A 25,334-nucleotide genomic window follows, 5' to 3' on the forward strand; every position below is an offset into this window, starting at 1 on the left:
TGACGCGGACGTGTCGTTTCGGGGTCGCCGGAGCCTACGGCAGTCTACGGCAGCCGAACGCAGCCTAAGTGGCCTAAAGGCCTGGCCTAAAGGCCTGGAGGAGCCGGCGAGAGTGAAAGCAAAAGGACGCGACAAAAACAACGGAGCGACTCTGCCGTTCGGGGGAAAAAACGAAGAAAAATGTGACAAAGCCACCACTGCTGGATTCCGAAGGCGGAGGCCCGCGCCGATCATCATTCCGGGACACACCTGCGTGCGCGCGCGTGTGTGTGTGTGTGTGTGTACCGACCACTTTTTCATCGTTTCGGACATCTTTTTAAAAAATTCCAGCAGTGAAAGGAAGAGGGCTGCGCTGTCGCCGACATCGCTCGCGCGCACACAAACACAACAAACCACACACACACACACACACACACACACACACACACACACACACACACACAGACACACACACACACACACTAACGCTCTCTGTGTGTGGCCGTGGCGACGGCGCCGGAGTGTGCTGAGTTGAATGGAACGATGTCGCCACACGAACACTTCCCCCTCCCCTGCGCGTCCGGAGTGCCGGCAGTGCAGGAGACACGCGGTAACCATGGTAACGCGCGGTGCAGCCATGGTGCAGCGAGCGCGGCTTGCGCGGCTCATCCCGCAAGAAAGTCTGCCCCTTCTTGATTATCGGCGCGAGATACCTGGCACGGCCAAGCCACGGCCGCGGCCGGGAACTTGGCTCGTATGCGACGCTCGGCGCGGTCCTGCAGACTCATTCCGAGAGTCGTTCTCGTCGCTCTGTCTCTCTCGCACTCATGGGACGTTCCGTATGGGTGCGAGAGAGACAGAGTGACGATGCAGCGACTCTCGGAATCAGTGTGCTCGGCCTGTGCCTCGGCATGTGCCGCGCTCGGCCGAACGCCCGACGCTCTGCTCGGCTCTGCTCGGCTCTGCTCTCTCCGCGGGGATGCGACTTAACGAACGCTTTTAGGGTTGCGGCGGCGCGGCGGCGCGAGAGTGCCGCCAAGGCGCGCCAAGGCCTCCTCCGCCAAAGCCTCCAAAGCCTCCGCCAATCACCCGACCGGAAGCCCGCCGACGACTCACTTTACCGCGAGGCACGGCCAAGGCACGGCCCCCGCCGCGGCCACACTGTTAAAAAAGCCGTACATTTCGAGGAAAAAGGGACGGCTAGACCGTACCTCACGGTGTACAGAACAACTGTACCCAAAAACCGTGGTTCCCATAAGAGTCCATGTTATGAAAAACCGCACTCCGTACCCCAAAAGCCGTACTGGCTGAGGTACGGTGGTACCAGGCAGATTGTCTACCAGACTGTGCCTGTACCTTTTCCCGTGGATGTTTTCTACAGTGCAGGCCCCGCCAAAGTAAGTGGCGTTTCAATTTCCTCCGCGCGCGTTCTCTTTTTTGTCGCCGGCTCGTTTTTGTTTCTCGTCTTTTTGGTCGGCGGCGGCGGCGGCGCGTCATAGGTACGGCACGGGGCGGACTCGCGGTGTTTAACGGCCGATAAGAAAGCCGGGCCGCTGGAAACGGCTGGAAACTCCGCCGGCAGCACACTGATTCCCGAGAGTCCGTCGCTCTGTCTCTCTCGCACTCACGGGCTGTCCCGCATGGGTGCGAGAGAGACAGGGCGACGAGAACGACTCTCGGAATCAGTCTGCAGCAAAGTGAAGCGCGCTGCAGTGGCGGCGGTGCGGGAAAGCGAGGGTCTCGTTGTCGGTCCGAATTCATTCCCCGCCGCCGTAAAAATCGAGCAGGCCGGGGCGGGGCGGGGCGGGGCGGGGAGGGGCGACCAGTGGTGCGTACCAAGGAGGAGAGCAGAGCCGTGTGTGTGTGATGACTTGCACGAGGCCCATTGTTTAATTCCGAGCCGGACCGGCCCGACCGGACACCCGGCCTGCCGCCTGCTGGCCCTTTCTCGCCCAGTGCCCCGCCGCTCTGTCTCCCTCGCACCCCGACGGACCACGCCATGCGCGCGAGAGAGACAGAGCGAAGAAAGTACTGTGCGGAATGGGCCTGCAGGTCTTATAGCAGCGTCTGAGGAAATTCGCGCGCGCAATTGTCGTTGGACGGTGACGTCACCTCGTTGTTGCCTTCGAGTTCGGGCTGCTGCAGACTGATTCCGAGAGTCGTTCTCGTCGCTCTGTTTCTCTCCCCCTTCAGGGACGCTCCATGAGTGCGAGAGAGACAGAACGGCTCTCTGGAAAGGGTCCACCGACGCCCAATTTCTAGCTAGTCCTACAGAGTGCTCGTTACAGCACGGCTCCTCAGCCACACACGTAACTGACGCTCTAGTTGGCCCGCGCCAGGTTGTCGTTGTCGCCGCGCCGTTGGAAAGTGACGCCCGAACGCACCGCCGGCAGACTGATTCCGAGAGTCGTTTACGTCGCTCTGTCTCTCTCGCACTCATGGGGCGTCCCGTATAGGTGCGAGCGAGACAGGGCGACGAAAGAGACTCTCGGAATCAGTCTCTACGGCCCGGCCGGTCGCGGCGCCGCCACCAGTTTACTGTCTGCAAACGATCACTCTAAAAGGTTTGTCGTTAGAGATGTTGTTGACTAAACGGAGCGGCCGGGGGAAAAAAGCAAGCGACTCGTGTGTACGTCGCAGCTTTCCATTTCGGAAAAAGGCAGACAGGTACACTGGTGACGTGACGCGGACACACCGAGGCGGACAGATTGCCAGTGTAGCATGTAGCCAGCCTCCGCGACGCGGTTCCGTTTTGACACTTTGGTGTTTTGGCGCGCTTCGTTTGCAGTGACGCGAATACGCATGGGTGAACGGATTGTTGGAGTAGCGTGTGCGCGGTGTCGTTTTGAAAGAGACTGTTTTGGCGCGCTTTCGGTGCAGTGCCCCGGGCTCACCTTGAAGGTGCCGTGGCTGAGGCGGTTGATGAAGTTGGCGGCCTCGCGGTACTGCTGGTTCTCGTACAGCAGCAGGATGCGCTTGACGGCGAAGCGCGGCGACACGTCGGCGATGGTCATGGAGGAGATGCGGTGGTCCAGGTCGGCGTCCTCGGGGCCGCCGAGGTACTCGCCGGCCGCGAAGCCCGTCACCCACCGCGAGCTGCGCCACTGCATCTTCTGCACGGCGTTGCGCCGGTTGGCGCGCTCGGGTTTGATGCGCTCGCCGCGCTCCAGCTCGGAGGAGAAGGTCTTGGCCGAGCCCTGGTACGACGTCCACGTCGAGGAGCGCGACGACTTGTCCGCCGGGCACGAGTCCACGAGCGGCGGCGGCAGCACCAGCATGGCGCGCGGCGCCACGGGCATCTGCACGGGCACCAAGGACAGCGGCGCCCCGGACAGCGGCATGGCCGGCGAGCGGCGCAGCGACTGCGCGTAGTAGCGCTGCATGCGCGCGGCCTGCGCCCCGCTGTGCACCTGCACGCCGACGCCGCCCACGCCGCCCACCGTGGGCGCGGGGCAGGGCAGGGACAGCGCCATGGGCTTGGCGGACGACCGCGTCATCACCTGCAGCAGAGAAGAGTTTGTTATCGTTAGCGGGACCTAGTTGAAGCGAGCGGTGCTCCCCGCTGTCGCCACACCGCCGACGGGCCGCTAGGCCTCGGCGTGGCAGGCACTCCCTATCAGGAGTAGCCCGCCACCACTTCATCAAGGGCTGGGCTGGGGCTGACCGCTGCACAGTGGGCCAGAAGACCGGCGCCGGCGGCCGGAACTCTACATGCGTTTAGAGCACCAGAGTCCACCCCGCAGTGGAGCGCGAACGCCTGCAGCTTAGGCAACGCGCCGGCCTGTCGAGCAGCGCAGCCTCGCGTGGTTGCCTACCCGGCGGTTCGCAGGCGCTGACCAGAAGACCGGCGGCCCAGGCGGTCAAAACTCTAGACGCGTTTTGAGCTCCAGAGTCGCTAAACTGGACTCGAACCGAAAGTGTGACCCCACCAATGGATTCCTCGTTCGGAGAGCAATCCATTGGTGGGTCGGTTCGAGTCCCACTCAGCGACTCTGGAGCTCCAAACGCGTCCGGGATTCCGACCGCCTCCACCGGTCTTCTGGCCCACTGTGCGCTGGCCGCCTTCGAGTACGGCGTGACGGCTTACGGTGCCCGACGGCGAGCCGCGCTGCGTCCCGCAGTCCTTAATGCGTGTACTATTGGCTGGCGGCCGCCTCCACGTCAATCAGACTCCGTCGTTAGTCCGGGCGGTCCTCGGGGAGGCCCTCGCGGTGCTCGCGGTCCTTGGAGGCGGATCCAGGTTAATTGTTGGCATCGCCGACTCATTAGCAACTAGAGCAGCGCTGTGTTTGTGGTCGGCCCGGCGTCGGGCCGTTCGTCGGGCCGCTCCGGGGGGCCGGCCCGGCCAGCACACTCATTCCGAGAGTCGTTTTCGTCGCTCTGTCTCTCTCGCACTCATGGGGCGTCGCGTATAGGTGCGAGAGAGACAGAGCGACGAAAACGACTCTCGGAATCAGTCTGCAGGGCCTGCGGCTGCGGGCAGGCTCAAGCCGAAACGGCCCGTAAGGTCCACCGACCTCGCGCCATGCCTTGCCGCGCCTTGCCGCCTCGCGCACCGCACCTGAGCCGACCTGTACCAACCCGAGCCGCCGGGCAAACGCCGAGAGGGAACCACTCCGGGATGAAAAATGAATGCCGAGTGTGCAAACAATTCGCACAAACAACAACGTAAACTTTACTCGCTAAAAAAATATAATGGTAACCCATTGAGAACCGTACATGAAATAGAGCAAAACAAAATATGAAAAAAATCTTATGAGAGTGCTCAAAAAATTGGAAGTCGTTTCCCTCTCTGCACGGCTTTTTAATTGATGGCGAAAAAGTGGGCGGTAAGAAGGAGCCGCGCTCGCTCGTCGCACACGTGGTCCAAGCGGCGGGCGACGAGCGAAGGCGGGACAGCACAGTGGCACAACGCGAGGGCGATCGTGAAGAAGGTCGAGAGGCGGTTCGTCGCATCTGTCTCTGTCAGACGTCGTGGGGCGCTCCAAGGTGCGGTAGAGATACAGGCAGGCACATGCGCAAACGCAACAGTGTGACCCAGAAGACGGGGGCGGCCAAAACTTGGACGGTTTTGAGCTCCAGAGTCTCTAAACAGACCTGGAAACGAACGTGTGACCCCACCAATGGATTCCTCGCTCGGAGAGCAATCCATTGGTGGGGTCACACGTTCGGTTCGAGTCCTGCTTTGCGACTCTGGAGCTCAAAACGCGTCCAGAGGTTTGGCCGCCTCCACCGGCTTCTGGCCCACTGTGATGCGGCGCGAAAGTCCAATTATGACGCGGCGTTCGCAAACACGGCCCGGCCGTGTCGCGGCGCCCGAGCGCGCTGGAGTGCCGGACGGGATGAGGTCAGCGGTCGTCGCTCCGTCTCTCTCGCACTCCCTCCGGACGCCCCGAGTGCGAGGGAGACGGCGGGGCGACGCGGTACAGGCGAGACGGCGCGATAATTAGCCGGGGCCAAAGCGCGCGCAGGTTGGCCACCTTGTCGTCCACGCACCTGAGGCGCGGCAGCGGGCTGATTCCGAGAGTCGCTTTCGTCGCTCTGTCTCTCTCGCACGCATACGGGACGCCCCCTGAGTGCGAGAGAGACAGAGCGACGATAACGACTCTCGGAATCAGTCTGCTGCCGCCGCGCTTGCCAACCTAACGGGACGGGGCGAAAATGAAAATAATACGTGCGCCGTATTTGCACGCCCTGCGAGTGAAGCCAAGTGAAGTGAAGCGGGGCCGGGCGGACGGCCTGATCGCAAACGCAAACAGAGAAGCCGCACCAGTGTGTGAGAGTGGAGGGGCAATCTCTGATTGAGTGACGGAGACGGCCAAGGCTCGCCCAAGGTGAGGGACGAGAGAGAGAGAGAGAGAGAGAGAGAGAGAGAGAGAGAGAGAGAGAGAGAGAGAGAGAGAGAGAGAGAGAGAGAGAGAGAGAGGGGGGGGATGGAGAAAGGTGCGGAGAGGACGGGAGATGAATGCGTGTGTGAGAGGAGCGGGCGGCTGGCGGACGAGGTCAGGGCCACTCGGCGAGGCTGGAGAAGTGGAGATTCTAGTTTTGGTAAAAAATAATGATGCTGGAAACAGTTTGCTAAAAAAAAACCGCGGCGCAGTCATTGAAACGATAGGACGATAATAATATCGTCTAGTTGGTTTGGAATTCAAGATGGATTTTTCGACTTGTAGGTTTGACCGACGACTTTGGGCTCAAGCAGAGGGATGACCAAGTCGGGACGAGGCCGAAAAAGTGGGTCACACTCGAACCGATCTTCCGGACGACGCGGCCGAGCGAGTACGCTGCACTAACAAACCCGGCCCATTGTGCCTGCAAGTGCACTGCAAGTCAGACGGGACGGGCGTCCCCTGGCGCGGTGCGGCGTCCCGGTGCCATCGGGCTCATTGGCCTTGATTCGCGGGGCTCTTAGACTGATTCCGAGAGTCGGTTTCGTCGCTCTGTCCCTCTCGCGCTCGTGGGGCGTCCCGCATAGGTGCGAGAGAGACGGAGCGACGAGGACGGCTCTCGGAATCAGTCTGCTGTCCCGTCTCGTCCGAGTCTCGTCTCGTCCCGCCTTGCCGGCCGGCGCTGGCTTTGACATTGACCGACAAGGACCGCGGCACGGCGGCGTGGCTCGCGTCTCGGTTCGAGACTCTCGAAGCGGAGCCGACACCGGGCGCACCGGGCACACCCATCCCTGTCGCGCGCCACTCTGTGCCGCGCCCGAGTCGCCTGCCTCTGCATGTCGCATGTCGCGGGACGTGCGAATTTGTTTTATGGCCGTCGACGCATGCAGGAAATACTTTCAGAGATTGAGATTTATCGCCATTTTCATCAACTTTGCGACGCTGGTCGCACACTGCGAGTGACTTAAGGTGTGCCTTAAGACGAGTCGAAGCAGCGCCGAGCTGCATCAGCAGTCGCGCCGCCGGCCAGCTTCAGACGAGATAAAGAGTAATGCACGTAGCCCACGAAATTTTTCTAAACCTTTTTTTTTACAGAGTAGAAAGTTGGCACTGGCAACAACCTGACGCTACTCTAGCAACTCATCGAGGTCCTGCTGCTCGACCGGTGATCGCCACTGTCGGGGTAGGCGGGGGCGGGGGGTGGCGGCCGCACGCTGCGTGGCCTGCAGACTGATTCCGAGAGTCGTTCTCGTCACTCTGTCTCTCTCGCACTCATGGGGCGTCCCATCTCGTCTAGTCTGCTGGCCGAACGACGCCGCCGATCGGCCTCGGCGTGGGGTCGCGGCGGACGCGCTGCAGGCCATGCCCGCCATGCCCTGGCACGCCACGCCGCCGCCGTGCTGAATATCAAATAAACGAGCAGCCCCGTGCGCGGGGCCTGGCGCGGCCCGGCGAGGCCGCGGGGCGAGCCTGCTGCAGGCCGTGCAGGCCGTGCCGACCTACAACCAAGTGCTCCCTGCGTGTGCTGCCGCCTAATCATTGCTTTCATTGCTTTCATGTGCAATGAACCATGAACCGGACCCGTGCACAGCCAATTCCGCAGTGTGTGTGTGTGTGTGTGTGTGTGTGTGTGTGTGTGTCGGCGTGCGTGGGTCCGGCCGCAGCTTCTTCGGCAGAGGTCACGTAGCGGTAGTGCTGTGGCAAGTAGGGGCCCCGGAATGCAACATGCAGCGCCGGCAGCAGCAGACCGATTCCGAGAGTCGTGGCCCTCGCTCTGTCTCTCTCGCACCTGCACGGGACGCCCCGTGAGTGCGAGAGAGACAGAGCGACGAAGAAGACTCTCGGAATCGGTCTGCAGCACCACTGGCAGCACCAGGACCCTCATCTGCCTGTCTGGTTCGCGGTGCCGTGGTCGTCCCGCCGGCGTGCCGCCTCGCCACGCCCGCCGAGGCGTCCCGAGCGTCCGTCCTACTCGGCGGACTGTACGCGACGGGCGCGGTCCGGCAGGCTGTCTCTCTCGCACCCTCACGGGACGTCCCATGAGTGCGAGAGAGACAGAGCGACGAAAGAAGCCCCCTCGCTGACGCCGCCACAGTGTTTGTTGCACGCGGCGAAAGCCGTCAGAGTGGACCCTTGTGTCCCGACGCGGCGCACCCCGACGCCACAGCCTTGCACTTGAAGTGCACACACACACAAACATCGACGCGTGCCAATGCACACACACACACACACACACACACACACGTGGTGCAAAATAAAGACCGTCGGGGTTTACGACCGCGTCATAGACGCAGTGTGTTGCGTCCCCCATGTACGGTGCACCGCGCGGCCCACGGGAAGAAAGCAGCGCGCGCGCTTCGCTTCATCCTGCTCCTGCAGGTTGGTCGCTCTGTCTCTCTCGCACTCGCGGGGCGGGGCGGGGCGTCTGCCGGATGCCGGGGAAATCAAGGGTAGGCTAAACGCACTCTCGAAATCCTCACCAACCGTTTCAGGCATGACAAAGGTGTAGGTAGAAGTTTTGTCGAAGCAAAGTACGCTGAGTATTACAAAAGCGCGTACAAATTAAACACTTCGTAATTAAAGAAACTTATTCTTCGTACTTTCGTATAGCAAACTGCGTAAATAGTTTTCACCTCACGTGTACCCAAAACGCTTCGTGAGGTTTTAAGAGAGCGCGCTCTGTGGCGGCGGCTGGCGTGGCGCTGCGGTGAAGGTAGCGCCCCCCGTGTGCGTGGCCGACGTGGCCGACGTGGACTGCGTGCCGGGGGCCGCGAAGACGGACGCCGAGACGGACGCAGGTCTCGGACGGCGGAGTGGTAGTGCCAGAGCATGCCGGAGCCCCCGCTGCGGCGCGCACGCTAATCCAGCGAGCATCTCTCAGCAACATGCCGGCCTGCGCACAGTGGGCCAGAAGACCGGTGGAGGCGGACAAAACTCTAGACGCGTTTTGAGCTCCAGAGTCGCTAAACAGGCCTCGAACCAAACGTGTGACCCCACCGATGTTTTCTTCGTTCGGAGAGCAATCCACTGGTGGGGTCACACGTTCGGCTCGAGTCCCATTCAGCGACTCTGGAGCTCAAAACGCGCCTAGAGTTTTGTCCGCCTCCTCCGGTCCTCTGGCCCACTGTGCTGCGGGCCGCGGGGCGCCCCGTGCCGCGAGTGCGAGAGAGACGGAGCGACGCTGTTCACTATGCGTGCCGCGTCCCCGCGCGGACACCATCACACTCAATCCCTCCAGGTTCCTCCCGCTCCTCAACTTTGTAGTGTGGTGCCCCGTGGTGGTGCGCCGAGTGATGGGGCCCCGGCTTGCTTGCTTGGGGACACGTTTCTCAGCACTGCGCCATAACTCCCGGCTCCTGTCGCGCGACGCGTCCCAATTTTGACTGGGAGATTGAAAAGAACATATGAGGGAAAGTTGGAAAATATGCCTGGGAGGGGATCATGCGGCGACAGGCATGGCTCACCCAAAAAATTATGTGGGCACGAGAAAAATTTTAGTCATACAAGATTGAAGAGTTTGGACCAAGAAACTTTTTCTTAAAAAATAATAAGGCTACTTCGTGCCTAAAAACAGACAGAAACGTTACTTTTTAGCGGTTCCCAAGAAGTTATATTTGAGGGTGCAGCAACTTTGGACACCAGGGTTAATTTGGGACAGGCTGCCCTTTTGGTCTGCATGGAATTATAAGCACAACGCCGCACCTGTCCGCAGTTACCTCCAACCATGGGGTAACTTCAGACTGGCGTGGTGTAAGTGCACTTAAATTTTTCATTCAGGCGAAGCGCAGCCCGTCCCAAATGAACCCGGTGTCCACCCCCGTTCACGGTAGTCGTCGCATGTTATGGGCCAGCAGACTGATTCCGAGAGTCTCTCACGCACTCATGGGGCGTCCCCTATTGGTGCGAGAGAGACAGAGCGACGAAACCGACTCTCGGAATCAGTCTTCTGCGTAAACAAGAAAATGCAAACATGCATAAGTGCAGATCCCAGCCGTCGGCCGGTACGCCACACTGCAAGCGAGAAAGGCGTGTTTGCCCGGCCGGCGAACGCATCGACGTCTCGCGGTGAATTCAATAGAGCGGCCTGGGAACCACTGGGAACGCAGTGCAGTGCGCGGTCTGGGGCACGGTCTCTGGGGCACTGGCGGTAACGCGTGCGAGTCCCACACACATTGATTCATTAGCGGTGAATCACTCACACGCTCTACAAGCACGCAAAACAGCAAAGAAAGAAAGAAAGAAAGTTTTTCTAAAAATTAAATAAAACGTAGCTTGTTGCATCCGCGCAACAAGAACCTATCTCAACTTGGTATCGTGAAAAAGAACCTATCTCAATGCGTTATTATCGACAACAACCTGTCTCTATGCGCTACCGTCAACAACCTGTCTGCTCGCCTTAGCGCGTAGAGATAGGTTTTGGTCGGCGATACCAAGTTGAGATAGGTGCTTGTTGCACGGATGCTACGAGCTCACACCTTCTAGTTACGTTAAGTTGAAGGCGAGGAGTGACCCACTGAAAAATTTTGTGTACAATGATTGTGTAAATGTGCAAGAATGTGCAAGATTTCTGGCGTTTTTGCCACACATGTTGCCTACTTACAGGCGTGTTTGCCACCTGAATGTGGAATGTGTTCAAATTTTGTACAACGAATGTGGGAAGCTGTCCCCCCTCGGTTGAAGGCTCGGTTGAAGGTGTAAATGTATCATCTGCTAATTTTTTTTTTGCGGTGGCGACGACGGGCAGGTTGCTGCTGGGCGTCGAAGCCTCGCCTTATCTAAGTCAGGCAGTAGTGCCTTATGATTGTTATGCAAGGCCGCTCCTGTTCCCTCTGCTCCTTCCGGACCGGAACGCCGGAACGGCGCTAGGCCCTTCACCGCTGGCGTCGTGCCCCTCGGGCCCCAAGGCACGTGCCCCCTGGACGGGCGGACGGACGGACAGGCAGACAGACAGGCAGTTTAAAATAAAGGGCCGCGGGGTTACGCAAAAGGCCCGCGGGGGCGGACAGATTGCTGTGTCCACCTTGCCTCCGGTCCCCGCCGGTCCCCGCCGGTCCCCCAGTCCGTACTTCCTCCGGCACGGCGCGACTCGGAAAACACTTTGCGCTCACGCCGCTCTGTTATTGTCGAGTCGGGTGAGGAAACGGGAGAAAAGCACGCCGTCGTCGCGAACGCGGCTGTCGAGCAGGCGGCGTGCGCGCTCTCGCAGTCGATGAAGCCCCTGCTGCTGGCAGCAGACTGATTCCGAGAGTCGTTGTTTTCGTCGCTCTGCCTCTCTCGCTCTCAGGAGAGGTTCCGTGTGCGAGAGAGGCAGAGCGACGAAAATGACTCTCGGAATCAGTAGTCTGCCGCGCTCAGCCAACAGCCACCGATAAAAAAAAAATGACGTATCTTTCTTCTTAGCGCGGCGGCGCGTGAGACTACGCGAGATGGATGTAGTTACGCACACTTCTTTCTCCGCGGGTCCCGCAGTGAAGCTGCAGTTCACACACACACACACACACACACACACACACACACACACACACACAAATGCGCGCGCACGCGTACCAAAGTTAGACGTTAAGACGCCTTCCGGCTGGCCCCACCTTGCCCGACGGGAAATAATAAATTACATGTGTACACTTACTTACCCACGTGTACTCACACATACGCTCACACACATGCCTTGACCCTTTTTTCGGCAGTTGCGTCTTTTATTTTCAATTGTGGGAACCGCGCGTGAATAGAGTTGTTGCTGCAAGATGCGTTAACCCAAACTGCCGGAGCCTTTTCCTGCTTCCTTTTAAACTCTGAGTAAACTTGCGTTTCTGCTCAGCCTAGCCGAGAGCTTAGAGGCGGCGCACGGTGGGCCAAGACCGGTGGAGGCGACCAAAACTCTCGACGCATTTTGAACTCCAGAATCGCTAAATGGGTCTCGGACCGAACGTGTGAACCTAACAAGGTAGGTTTACGCCAGACCGCGTCTTGTCGTAACAGGCTTCGCGATGTCTCGCTGCCTGTTCTTCCAATCCACGCCTGGCCTTGGCCACCTTGGCCTGCGGCGCTAGCCTGCCTGCGGCAGGCAATGGCTTGTCCATTGTCGGTTATTTTTTAACTTGTTGAATGCTGGGGTGCTCCGCCCCCCAGACCCCCCTACATTCTAAATAGAGTTGTTTTATCTACAGATAACACGACCTTGACCCTTGTCACTTTTTAACTTGTTAAGGCTGGGGGGCTCCGCCCTCCAGACCCCCCTTTCTCCAAGCCAGAAGTGATCTATCTGCAGAAAGCTCTATTTTTCGCCGTTTTTTAGGTGTTTTTCGGCTATAAAAACTGAACCAGTTAAGCTAGGATGGTGAAATTTCGCGTGTGCCGAGCCAAGGACATACCCAAGAAGTGTGCAAAGTCTCACCGAGATCGGCCGAGCCGTTCAGGAGGAGTAGTGCGGACACACAGACACACAGACAGACACACAGACACACTGTTAGAAGGGGGTTCGATTTTCGAACCGTGGAAAGGCGGTCCCAATTCTCGCCCGGCTCGAAAATCAGGCTTAAGTAGAATCGAACCCACGTGGGTTCAATTTTCGGACGCGGGGTTCGATTTTCGACCGCTTCGCCGGCTTTCGGCTCTGCGGTCTTTCGTACGGCAGCGCCTGGAGTCAATTAGCAAACTTGACCGAACACACATCACCTTACAGATTTAGATTCGTCTCAAGTAGACAAACCAAAAATGTCAACACATATCATGGGTTAAAATGAAAAATGAAAGAGTTATTCAACTTCTAATGTCTTTTTTACCATTTTTGCACTCTAAAAATCCAATAACTCTTCTATTTTCTATTTTAACCTATAACATGTCTTGACATTTTTTGTTTGTCTTCTCGAGACAAATCTAAATCTGTAAGCAAATGTCTATTTGGTCAAGTTTGATAATTCACTTGTCTCAGCGAAGCTCAATCCCTACAAAGCCGAAAATCGAACACTACCAGAGCCGAAAATCGAACCCTCATCTTGTCAAAATATCGAAGCCTGCATGTATCGGCCACCCCGTCCGATTTTCGAACCGAGATGGGTTCGATCCTACTTAAGGCCGTATTTCGAGCCAAGGTGGGTTCGAAAGTCGAACCCTCTTCTAACAGTGCAGACAGACAGACAGACAAAACTTTTCAACCCCACTGAAGTAACAGGCTTCGCTATCGCTCAGCCAACAATGGATTGCTCTCCGAACGAGTAATCCATTGGTGGGGGTCACACGTTCGGTTCTAGGCCCGTTTAGCGACTCGGAGCTCAGAACGCGTCTGGAGTTTTGGCCGCCTCCATCGGTCTTCCGGCCCACTGTGCGGCGTTCGTTATCTTTCAACTTACAAATAACAATCTGGGGCCACTATCACGAAGACTCACCCGACTGATCGGAAAGCTCTGCTTGCAGCGACTGGCTCTCTCTGCTGGTGTTGCTGCTGCTGTGGCGGCGCTGGCCTTCTCACTGCATGCTCGCCGTCGTCGTCAACCACTGCCTGCTCTCGGAGCCGCGGCGAAGGCCTCCGCCGGCTCGCTCATAGTATTCCTCCGCCTCGGCCTGCTCGAGCTGCTCCAGGGCTCGGCACCGCGACTCGGGGTCACTCGGTGTGTGTGGCGGTAGCAGTGGCGGCACCTGCGGCAGAGAGAAAGAGAAAGATGGCTGTAAGTACACTCTAAAAAAAATCAGTACAGAATTTTGTAACATGGTTACGCAGCTTTTTCAATAACATGTGTTACAGAAATTTGTATCACGATGGATACAGTTTTTTTCTTTGTAACTTGGTTACAGAATTTCGTAACGGTTACAAAATTTGTAAACAGTCGTTATTCTTCCAAATCAAGCATCAAAATGAGAATTTTGGTCGAACGTAGTCTCCTTTGGTCTGATTGGAGGACGTTATGCCATTCTTCGAGTCACAACTTTCCCAGATGTACTCTGAGAAGTCGAGGATCGAACCCCAGACTCAGGGTTGGCGGCCCGCCACGCTACCAACTGCGCTGTGCGGACACCGTGGAGGGAGCGGCGCAGGTAGCCGGTGACCTGAGGCGCGCGTGGTAAGGGACGGAGGCCTTGCCTGCCAAGCATACACGAGACTGAATCTCTTATTCAGAGTCGGGAAAAATAAAAGCACATGAAAACTCTAAGTTTAACTTGTCTCTATGGGCACTGCTGTTCAATTTTGCCGTTAAAACCTTACGTTTTAATCGCTGATACAGAATTTAGTATCCAGTTACAATTTTCTGTATCGGTTATGTTACAAACATAATATTGTAACCTTCATGTAACAAATTTCTGTATCAAGCTCCAAAATGATTCATTTTTCTGTAACCGGCACATCTGTTACAAAATTCTGTATCACTTATACAAATATTTGTAACCAATGCAGGTGATACAAAATCCTTCATCAAAAATGATACAAAATTCTGTAACTTTTTTTAGAGTGTATTCAATCGGTATGCCGGTGTATGCAATGCAGTGGCGCCGAATGGCGCGAAAACAGGGGATAAATTCAGCGGAACGGCTTGTGCGCGTACGCCGGGTTCCAGTGTCACTGGACTCGGGCCAAGTATGAAGGGTCGCCTTCGTGTGTGTGTGTGTGTGTGTGTGTAGGTGAGTGTATCTGTTTGTGTGTGTCCGTGTAGGCGACCCTTGCCCAAACCAGTCGCACCGAAGAACACTTCATCGCGGACGTCGCTCCGCGGGACGCCGTGCTCAACACGCCTCCTGGGAATTAACCGCGCTTCTTTTCCGCATGATGCGGCCCACGCGGCCACACCTCTTCCGCGGCCCCGCCGCCGTGGGCCCTCGCACAGTGGGCCGGAAGACCGGTGGAGGCGGCCAAAACACTAGACGCGTTTTGAGCTCCAGAGTCGCTAAATGGGACTCGAACCGAACGTGTGACCCCACCAATGGATTCCTCGTTCGCAGAGCAATCCATTGGGTGGGGTTACACGTTCGGTTCGAGTCCTGCTTAGCGACTCTGGAGCTCAAATCGCGTCTAAAGTTTTGGCCACCTCCTCCGGTCTTCTGGCCCACTGTGCCTCGTGGTCCCTGCTGGTCGCTGTGGGCCAGTAGGGCGCGGCCAGGCGCAAGCCAGGCGCGGCGCGGTGTAAACTAGTCACACTGCGTGTCGTGTGTTCCTCTGGGACTGCGTGTGTGTGTGTGTGTGTGTGTGTGTGTGTGTGTGTGTGTGTGTGTGTGTGTGTGTGTTTGGTGTTGGGAATGTGCATGTTGGGACCGGCGTGTGTTTTCTGCCCGTGTGCGTGTAAAAGTGTGTGTGCACTACGTCCATGCGTGACCGCGTCTGTTTCTCTCCGTGTGTGTTTTATGTATGTGAAACACACGGCCCTGTTTTATCTGGCCGTCCGGATCCGGGCAGAAACAGTGCGTTCTTCTTCTTCTGGTGTGCCGCCGCCGCGCGGGAGGTTCCTCGTTCATTGAGAGCACAGCCCTGGCAGCACACTGACTGACTTCTTGTGGCCCGCCAGCGTCGAGGTCTCCGCGTGGAGCGTGGGGGTCCCGGGGCTGGGGCGTGGGGCGGGCTGAGTGAGAGAGTGAGTGAGAGAGGCTCTCTGTCTCGCTCGCACAGCCGCGCAGCCCGCCACGAGGAGGAACTCGGGGATAGGGAAAAGTAGTGCAGGAACGGGGCCATCCCCATCCATCCCTCAGCCTCGGCGAGTCAGTCAGTCAGTCCGAGTGGTGTGCTTTTCGAGTCACTTCACGTGCCACCGCGGCGAGAAGCGCTCGGCGCGCGCCAGCTTCACGCTGCAGTGTCTTCCCGGAAAGTACCCCCCCCCCCCCCCCGGACTTGCAGTGTCGGTGAGTGCGGCGGTGAACGCTCTGCACTCGCATAACTCGCATAACACGGCCGCGCGGCAACTAGAGCGCGAACGGGAAAATAAAGAAATAAAAAAAATAAAACAACAACAAGGACAGCCAACCCTTGCAGTGCCGTGGCGTTGCGTCGCCGCACGCTTCACGAGGCACGCGCTCGCACGCGCGCGAGTCGGTGAACTGCAGCGTTGCGTGCGTGTCACGGTGGTCCTGGAGGCGCCTGGAGGCTCCCCGCGGAGCGGTGCACTGGCACACTGGCAGTGCAGTGTGGTGGAAGGTCGCGGAGGAGCGAAACTGTGGCAAAGGCCAAACGCGTGCGAAACCGAGCACGCGCGTGTACGGCACGGCGCGCCGCCAGACGCACAGGCGCACGCACGAGCCGATATCAGAGAGAACGGTCTCCGCGCCGTGGTGCCGTGGCAGTGTGGGAAACGGGCTCCGAAGCGCCTTGTTCGGCCCGAACCAGACGCAAAAGTACATTCTACTCGCGCGCCCAGTCGGCCAGTTTCCATGTTTTTAATTTGAAAGGGAACATGAATCATCTCCGCGCCCCCCGACCCCCGCCGCGAGGCCAGCTCGCTCTGTCTCACTCGCACTCGCAGCTGCAGTGCAGGGCCGGTGCAGTGGAAGCGCAGCAGTTGGTTTGCACGCACTTTCAAAACGAACAAATATCCTAACTTTCTTTCGGCAAAGTTTAGCCGTTTGACTCGCAGCCAATCGTCTCCGACTGTCACAGGGCTGATTCCACACAACGAAGGCTGGGGTCTCTCCGTTTCCCTCGCACTCGTGGGGCGTGCACCCTTGAAGCCTTACGAAGTATTTTGAGCATACATTTACGAGCAAACTAATTTACTTTGTTATACGAAGAAATAGTTCGTAAAATTACGAAGTATTTCCTTTGTAAGCTTATGTATGCTCAAAATACTTTGTTCAAACAAACAGCTTTGCTTATTGTAAGGCCTGAAATAGTTTGTAAGGTTTTCTCAGTGTGCCGTGTGTGCGAGAGAGAGAGAGACATGGCGACGAAGTGCAGTCGGCGCGCTATGCTCCTTCATCGCGGCCGTTTTCCTCCCGACGCAATCAGCGCGGCCCCGCGACTCGCATCCTTCTGTCCTTTAGTCCTTCACCGCAGCGCCGACACTGCAGGCTGATTCCGAGAGTCGCTTTCGTCGCTCTGTCTCTCTCGCACTCATGGGGCGACACCTATGGGTGCGAGAGAGACAGAACGGCGAAAACGACTCTCGGAATCAGTCTGCTGCTGATCACACTGATGCCGCGATCGCGGGGAATCCGCGAACCGCCGCCAACTGCGCCAATCCATCCCGGACGACGGCGACGCGGTCGCCGGGAGGACGAGGCGTGGAAAAGAGACATAAAAGCGGTAAAACGGCGCGCAGAAATTCTCGAGCCAAACTCTGCGCGGAATCGGCGTGAAAGGGCGGCCGCCGGACTACCGGTGGACGCGCTCTCGCGACGATAGCTTTGCTTTCAAAAATGGCCAGACGGCTCGCCGGTCCCCGCTGCCACGCCACGCCCCCCGCCCGCCACGCCCCGCCACGCCCCGCCACGCCCCACGCCCCGCCACGCCGCCACGCCCCGCACGCCCCGCCACGCCACGCCACGCCCCGCCCCCCACGCCCCGCCACGCCCGCCACGCCACGCCACGCCCCCCGCCACGCCACGCCCCCCGCCACGCCCGCCCGACACTCCTAGTGAACACCTCCGTGTTGACGACCTCCAAGTTGCCGGTAAATCGATGGAGAAAGTGGAGCCCATGTTGGCCGTTCGTCCCGCGGCTCGCGGCGTGTCATGGCGATGTCACCCCCGCCTCGCCACGCCACTGCCGGCCGGCGCTCCCCGGCGCCAAGCGATCTTTAGTGTCTCCTGCCCGCTACTGTACCGGATGCCAATCGGATGACCCCGCCGGGAATCGAACCGCGAGCCGCGCGCGACACATATGGGAAACTACTGCGGCGGTCGTGGGAGCGGGCAGCCGCAGCCTTGGTGTCCCGGCAGCGCGCGACCCCGCCGACCAGGGCCCCGCCAGGGCAATGGATGGACCCGGTGGACAGTAATGGAAAGAAGAATACGACTGCCCTGATCGCTTATCGCGTGTGTGTCGGTGTGTGTGTTAGAGTTTCACCGTGCAAGCGATGCAAGCGATGCAACCGCGGCGTGCTGTTGCTGCACTCCATCACACTGCCACGGCGAGCTGCAGACTGTCGTCGCTCTGTCTCTCTCGCACTCGTGGGGCGTCCCGTGTAGGTGCGAGAGAGACAGAGCGACGAAACGACTCTCGCTGCGCCCCCGCCGCCGCCACCACGGCGGCGACAAGGCGACCGCCTAAAACCCGAAAACCGCATCGAGGCTCGACGCCCTGCGAACAAACGCCTGGCTGTCTTTGAGTGGTCACAGCCAAGGCGGTGCTTTCTCCGTATCACATTTTTGTCGCGTTTCGTGCATTTCAAAATTTCGTCGGGTTGACACGCCAGGCTCCCCCCGGCCAGCCGGCCGCCCCGCGTGGAAAAGGACCCGCCGCGATGCGTCATCCGCTGAGCATTCTGGTCCGAGTCGGAATCACTCAAACAGGTCCGCGGCAAAACGCGGCAAAAAGACGACGCGTCCCGCATGCCTAAAACCAGCCGGGCGTCCAGCCGGGCGCCCCCCGCCTCGAGTCCCTCGAGTCCCCGGACCGCCCGGCCCGGCCACGGCCAGCCATCCCAGACGTCACTTTCGCTGTGATAATGGCACACGTCGACCTTTCCGTATCCGAACGCGAATGACACACTTCGCGGCGCCAGTGTGTGTGTGAATGCGAATCTGAATATGGCGATGCTGCACGCACGCGTCGCGTGGTTACAAAGTGGACGGACGCCCATCCTTCATCAGCGATAACAAGGAACACGCGGACGGCGCGCAAATCACCCATCATTAGTGACCCGAATTTGGAACGCGGAATCGTAACAGACACGGACAGGCGGACGGACATGCAGTGGAGCCGAGGGCCGAAGGGGGCGCACAGTGGGCCAGAAGACCGGTGGAGGCGGCCAACATCCCGGACGCGTTTTGAGCTCCAGAGTCGCCAAATGGGACTCGAATCGAACGTGTGACCCCACCAATGGATTGCTCTCCGGACGAGGAATCCATCGGTGGGGTCACACGATCGATTCGAGTCCTGTTTGGTGACTCGGCAGGTCAAAACGCGTTAGAGTTTTTCTTGCGCCTGTGCCGGTCCTCTGGCCCACTGTGGGGCGGCAAAATAACAAACACGGGATCGTGAGAGAGCGCCAGTGACCGTGACCCCGTGCTGCTGCGCCGGGTTCGCCAATTTCGGCCCGAAAGAGGCTGGCGTCGGCGTTGGCCCCCCTGACCCAGTTCACAGTTTGCAGTTCAGTAGTGGCACTAATTACAGAATGGCCACTTCGGCCGGGATGTTCAGGCGGGGCTGGCCGGGCCGGGCGGGCCGGCTCTTTAGGCTAATGTGAAAGTGCGCGCCGCCCGCCACTCCCCGCCACTCCAAGTCGTCTCTAATTGCGGTTCGCGCACTTGTGGCACTTGCGGCACTTGTGGGGGGAGGCGGGCGCGCGCCGGCGGCTCGGTGCGGTGCGCCACACGGGGAGCAGCATGAGCACGGCCTTCACGACGAGCGGCAAGCGCGTCGGCCGGCGCCAGACCGCGCGTTACACGGCGCACCGCTTTTACGCGGATTGGGTTGGCTTTCGTTTTCGCGGTATGTATTGTTGTCGAGGTTGATCGGTTGACCTACCTCTCAGTGGACCTACCCCACAGAAGCAATGAATAGGAACCCACTGAAACTATGCCCTTAAAGGGCGTAAACGATTTGCGTCCCTGTAACGGCGTTAATCCTTTAATGACTTTAGGTAAGGGCATTAAAATTTTGCCTGGAAGTTCTATACTACAATTGACGCCCTTCCTAAGGACATAAAATGAATCACGCCCTTATAGAGCGTGAAAGACTATATATGCCCTTAAGGGCGTAGTTTTTATGCCTTCGTTGTACCAGTGTAGCATAGATAGGTTAAAATTGTGTACTAAGTCATCGAAATTTTGAGCAAGATTGCTAACTTTTTTAGATAGCTATTCACGAACACTCCCAAAACCTGGTCTTTAAAAACAAAGGAAGAGTGGTATAGATTTTTTATAGAGTGTTTTGAGCGTAAGCTGTCAACGAAAATCCATACTTCGTCATCTACGAACTAATTCTTCGTGCAACAAACAGTTTGCACCTTAGGTATGCTCAATACTTCGCAAGACTTTCAGCGTGAAGATGTCGTGTTCAGTCTAGACATTCATAGGTGTTTACAGTCTCGGTGCACGAAACTAGCGAGTGACTACCCTCTTGCCTGCGGCAGTAAAACGGCCGCCACATTCTACGCACATTTGACTGCCCGTTCCAGCAGAGCAGACTGATTCCGAGAGTCGTCTTCGTCGCTCTGTCTCTGTCGCACCCATAAGAACGCCCCGTGAGTGCGAGAGAGACAGAGCGACGAAAACGACTCTCGGAATCGGTCCGCAGTGGACGTCGTTAAATTAGTTAGAGCGGCGCTGGAATCAAGTCGTCGTCCAGGGAAAATAGCCCTTGGTCGGCAGGGCAGGCACAGGTGCGCGGCGTCGCAGGCTTTCGTCCGTCTCTCTCGCACTCACGGGGCGCTCCGCGGGGGTGCGAGAGAGACAGGGCGACTTGGTCGCAGGGCGAGGGCCGCGCCGAGGGCCCTGATTGGCCCAGCATGCATAAGGCAGCGGGTCCGGTCCTTGGCCGTGGAGCGGTTAGCGGTGCCAAGCGGCCGCCGGCCAGCGGCAGGCAGATTCCGAACAGTGCTCTGTCTCTCTCGCACTCGTGGGGCACGCCGCAGGGGTGCGAGAGAGACAGAGCGACGAAGCGCTGTTCGGAATCGGCCAGCGGCCAGGCAGCAGCCAGGCAGCGGCCACGCACGAGGGGACCGCGGAGACCCATCAGAGAAAGTGAACAGTGCGGGTCAGTGGCGCCGTGCCGCGCCGTGCCGTGCCGTGCCGTCCGCCGTGCCGTGCCGTGCCGCGCCGTGCCGTGCCGTGCCGTGCCGCGCCGTGCCGCCGGACGCGATCGCTCTGGAAAAGGCTGGACAAGCTCCTGGAAACGGCCTCGTCGCGGAGCGTGGCCGAGCCTGGCGGCCGGGGCTCCGAAACGCCCCGCGTACCGGTCAGCACGTCCGCCAAGACCCACGGCACGGCACTGGCACCGCCAGTATGGGCACGCACTACTTGTTCTTGCCGGCGAGCGTTCGGGACGTGTCCGCGGCGCGGTCACGCCCGGGCCCCCGCTGCTTCGCGCTTCGCACTGCGTCGCCGCTTACAGCACCGCGCGCGTCGTGTAGTCATTTTCGCACCGCGTGCGCCGCACGCGCATGCCAGCTGGCTCATTCCGAGAGTCGTTTTCGTCGCTCTGTCTCTCTCGCACCGGTACGGGACGCTCCATGAGTGCGAGGGAGACAGAGCGACGAGTCGGCAGGGCGGCCAGCGGGGCGCGGCCGGTCATTGACGCGGCCGAGAACAACAAATGCGTTGGCAGGGACGGCGGCGCGTCGACGGGGACCTTATTACCGCCACCGCCTTCGGCCCCTTCGGCCGCCAGGCCTTGGCTGCCTTGGCCAGGCGGACACGGCGCTGGCAGCGGCCCATCCGGGCTGTCCGGAGTCCTGGCCGGCGCCGGCCGCTGCAGCGAAAGTGGTCATAGTCGTGTGTAACACGTGGCGCCCCGAGGCCATTAGCACCTCCGCGTCGGTCCGGGCGGAGCGGGCGGGGCGCCGCGGAGTGACAGAAGGCCCGGACGCCCGGACGACGACGCGGAGGGCGTGGCCGGGCCTGGCCGGCGTGGCGTGACGTCCGCCACAGGTTATGCAGCGCGTTTCCGCGCGCGCCACCAGCATCTGGCCCATCTGGCCCTCCTGGAGGACCGCGCCATCATAACGAACACCCGCGACGCGTCGCCGCCGCGCCCCGCCACGCCGCCCGCCCCGCCCGCCCCCCGCCCCGCGCCCCGCCACGCCCCGCCACGCCCCGCCACGCCCCGCCGCGCACCGCGCGACCGCCGTCCCGGGAAAGCAGCTGCATAACACACATCGCCATCCCGGCCAATCGCGGGGCCCGTCCGTTTTCAGAGCCCTCCTCCCGCGCGACGCGCCTTCGTTCCCGTTGGCGGCCGCGGCGGCCGGCCCTTGGGCAGCCCGCCGTCGCCGACGTGATTATCGCAACGACGGCGATGACGGCTAACGATTCCCCGTTGCGGCACCGCCTCGACCGCCTGCATGGCCGTCATGACGCTGGCGGGGACGGCGAGGACGCGCGCGGGGAAGTGCCTCGGATGCCCCGGAGGAAAGTTAGTTGCGCGGGCCGGGCCGGGCAGGCCTGTGTGGGGCGGCGGTCTCGCCAGTGTATCACTCTTGCTATCATCGGTCACTGTGCCAAGAGAGAAATGACTCTGCAACACAAACACACTCACACAGACAGAGAGACACACACACACGCATACGCGCACACACGCAGGCACAGTGAAAATCACCGCGTCGAGCGCTAAAAATCTTGGCTTCAAACCGTCATTCTTAGCGGGAGATGAAAAACAAGCCTGAAAGCGGCGGACGCTTGGGTCCGGCAGCTAAACGGTCGAGCAAGTAGTGGCGCTGACCGTGCATTTAACTTTTATTTAGTGCGAACCACCAATTTTTTCCTTTCGCTCCGCGGCCTGGGAGAAAAGCGCGCGCTGTGTCCGCGAAAAGGTCTCGGCCGGCGCGAGAAACAGAGGAAAGAGAGACAGAGACAGGCGGACGCAGAGGCTGAGAAAAAGCCGTCGATGTGTGAGTGCGAGGGCGGAGAGACAGAGAGAGAAAGGGTTCCTATGCTACCCCGAACATGAACACGACGGCGTGCGTATTGCTGCGCCACGCTCGCACAGTGAAAGCATGTCCAGCAGTCGGACCCGAGAAGTCATCTCATGGGGGCGGGGCGGGGCGGGGCGGGGCGGCGGCGGGCGGGGCGGGGCGGGGCGGGGCGGGCGCTTCAAATCACGCGTGCATAGAGAACGTGAGCGGCGCCCGCCGCCGCCGACGTAGGATTGCCGCCAGGAAAGGAAAAATAAAATAAAAATGCCTCTGGAGGCAAAACGGTGGTGCGTAAAACTGGACCGGGCCGAAAATAGTGCTGCTCGGCACGATGCGTGATTGCAGGCAGAGGTCCGCAGCCTGGGCGAGGCGGAGCGCTGTGGAAATGAAGCAAGCCCTCGTGCAGGTGCACTCGCAGTCCGCACGCACTGCACACCGATTCCGAGAGTCGTTTTCGTCGCTCTGTCTCCCTCGCACTGATGGGGCGTCCCGTATAGGTGCGAGAGAGACAGAGGACGACTCTCGGAATCGGTCTATGCCGGCCGCCTCGTGCCTTGTCGCCGCGGGTGCTTTACCGGCTCTCCATTTGCCCGGCATCCTCATTCAATTCAAATTGCCCGCGCCGCGCCGATAGTGCATTCCCCGCTCCCCGTGGCGACCCGAGCGCCATCTGTCGGGGAGTGCGAAAGTGCGCCGAGCCTTTACAGCGTGGTGGGCCTGGTCCGCCTCGCCTAGAGGGCCTGGCCCGCCAGTTCCGTTCCGTTCCGATGCGTTTCCGTCCCGGTCCAGCAGGCATCCTCCTCCGGGCACAGACGGGGCTGGCAGCCAGCCTCCGGGCACGGCGTGGCGCGGCCACGGTCCGCGGTGTGGCCCACCAAACCTCAGCACGTCGTCAAGGGGGTCAGAGAGCAGCGAGGAACCGACGTCAGCGATTTTTGCACTTTCATTTGGGCTCACGTTTTTTCCAGCACCATGTTTTTAAGGTGGAGCGTGCCGCCAAGTGCACTGTGCACGTCCGCCGAGGGTGATGACTTGATGCATTTGTGGGTGGCGTGGACCACGGCGTCGACGAGGACGTCGAGGAGCGACGGTGACTTGCGTGTCAACAAACCGTTCGAGGATGCCGCACCGCGGCCGAGGCCACGGCTAGCTGGGCTACGCCCACTAGGCGCCCCCGGCGCCGTGGCGGCACGTCAGGGCCTTAACAAGTTTTACCTCGTTTCTAATATTTGTCCCTCCCTTTGTTTCGCCAGGTTTTTATCCACGTTGATCGGGTGCGTCGGTGCGTCTTCCTCCCCCTGCCGGCCGATGCGTGCTGCCGCACCCGGTCGTACCCCTTGGACCAGGACCCCGAGGGCTCCACGACCACGATCATGACGTTGATTAAGGACTTGCGGATGCGGCACAGCGCACAGTGGACCAAAAGACCTGCCAAAACTTTAGGCACGTTTTGAGCTCCAGAGTCGCTAAATGGGACTCAAACCGATCGTGAGACCCCACCAATGGATTGCTCTCCGAATGAGGACTCCATTGGTCGGGACACACGTTCGGTTCGAGTCCTGTTTAGCGACTCTGGAGCTCAAAATGCGTCTAGAACTTTTGCCTCCACCTGTCTTCTCTGGACCGCTGTACAGCGGCTCGTCGGCATGGTGGTACGTCGGTACGGCGGCACGGCGGCGCGGTATTGGATTTGTTCCGTTTTGGGCAGTGGCCCGGCGGTCCGGGTCCGGTCCATGACCGGCTCCAGGTGCTCCAGGACGCCGGCAGCGCGCAGCGGCAAGCGGGTCATGAGGGGGCGTGGGGCCACGGTGGGGCCCACGGTGTGCGTGCGCGGCGAGCCTCGGCGAGGCCCTGCATTCTGCCGCACCGCCTTATCCATCGGCAGCAGCCGAGAGGGGCCCAGTGGTCCGTAACTCAGGAGGGGTCTCCAGGCTGACTCCGCACCGACCGGAGCTTTCTTCGCTCTGTCTCTCTCGCACTCCTGGGTAGCAACGGGCCGCACAGTGGGCCAGAAGACCGGTGGAGGCGGACAAAACTCTCGACGCGTTTTGATCTCCAGAGTCGCTAAACAGGACTCGAACCGAACGTGTGACCCCACCAATGGATTCCTCTCCGAACAAGGAATCCATTGGTGGGGTCACACGTTCGGTTCCAGTCCTGTTTAGCGACTCTGGAGCTCAAAACGCGTCCAGAGTTTTGGCCGCCTCCACCGGTCTTCTGGCCCACTGTAGGCCGCGAGAGAGAGATGGCAGAGCGAGGAAGAGGGAACCATTGTTCGGAACCAGATTACTGAGACAATCAAGCCTTACTTATGTCCGTTTCCGACTGTTTTGATCCCCGAAGATAAAGACCGTGACGCATCAAGTTGCACACTTGTTGTGCTCCGTACGGCCCCGGGGCCAGGGCCCTGCCCCTGCCGCCGCCACGGAGCTCCCTGCTCGTTTATTGGCAGCGGGCCGGCTCCGAACGGAGCGCGCTGTCTCTCTCGCACGCGCTGCGGAGCGCCCCTCGAGAGCGAGAGAGGCGAAGACGGCGCGCTGTTCGGAAACAGCCTGCTGTGGGGCAGGTACGGGACGTGCCGTGTGGAACAGAACAATTAGCCGGGTGGCCGAGCGGGCGGGGCGGGGCGGGGCGGGGCGGGGGGCCTAACGGATGGCTGCAGCCGATGTAAAACAGAGCCGGGCACCCTCCTTGTTCCAGCCGGCCCGGCAGGACTGACCCCGCCAGCCCCGCCAGCCCCGCCGCCCCGGGGTCCGGATTA

General features: G+C 59.8%; 1 protein-coding gene and 1 long non-coding RNA gene across 2 annotated transcripts in view; both read right to left on the reverse strand.

Moving 5' to 3' along the window:
* The window catches only part of LOC117653237, a 29,844-nt gene extending 26,482 nt beyond the window's left edge, over positions 1-3,362 (reverse strand). The window contains exon 1 of the mRNA XM_034398765.1: positions 2,874-3,362. Coding sequence (XP_034254656.1) covers positions 2,874-3,362 — 489 coding nt within the window. The remainder of the gene's footprint in view (positions 1-2,873) is intronic.
* A 58-nt stretch (positions 3,363-3,420) lies between these two features.
* The window catches only part of LOC117653728, a 30,650-nt gene continuing 8,736 nt past the window's right edge, over positions 3,421-25,334 (reverse strand). The window contains exons 2-3 of the long non-coding RNA XR_004588244.1: positions 13,250-13,499; positions 3,421-3,479 (exon numbers count right to left, since the gene is read on the reverse strand). This is a non-coding gene — a long non-coding RNA (uncharacterized LOC117653728). The remainder of the gene's footprint in view (positions 3,480-13,249; positions 13,500-25,334) is intronic.

The sequence above is a fragment of the Thrips palmi genome, unplaced genomic scaffold (genome assembly GCF_012932325.1).
Source record: "Thrips palmi isolate BJ-2018 unplaced genomic scaffold, TpBJ-2018v1 HiC_scaffold_8, whole genome shotgun sequence".
In the NCBI taxonomy this organism is placed as follows: domain Eukaryota; kingdom Metazoa; phylum Arthropoda; class Insecta; order Thysanoptera; family Thripidae; genus Thrips; species Thrips palmi.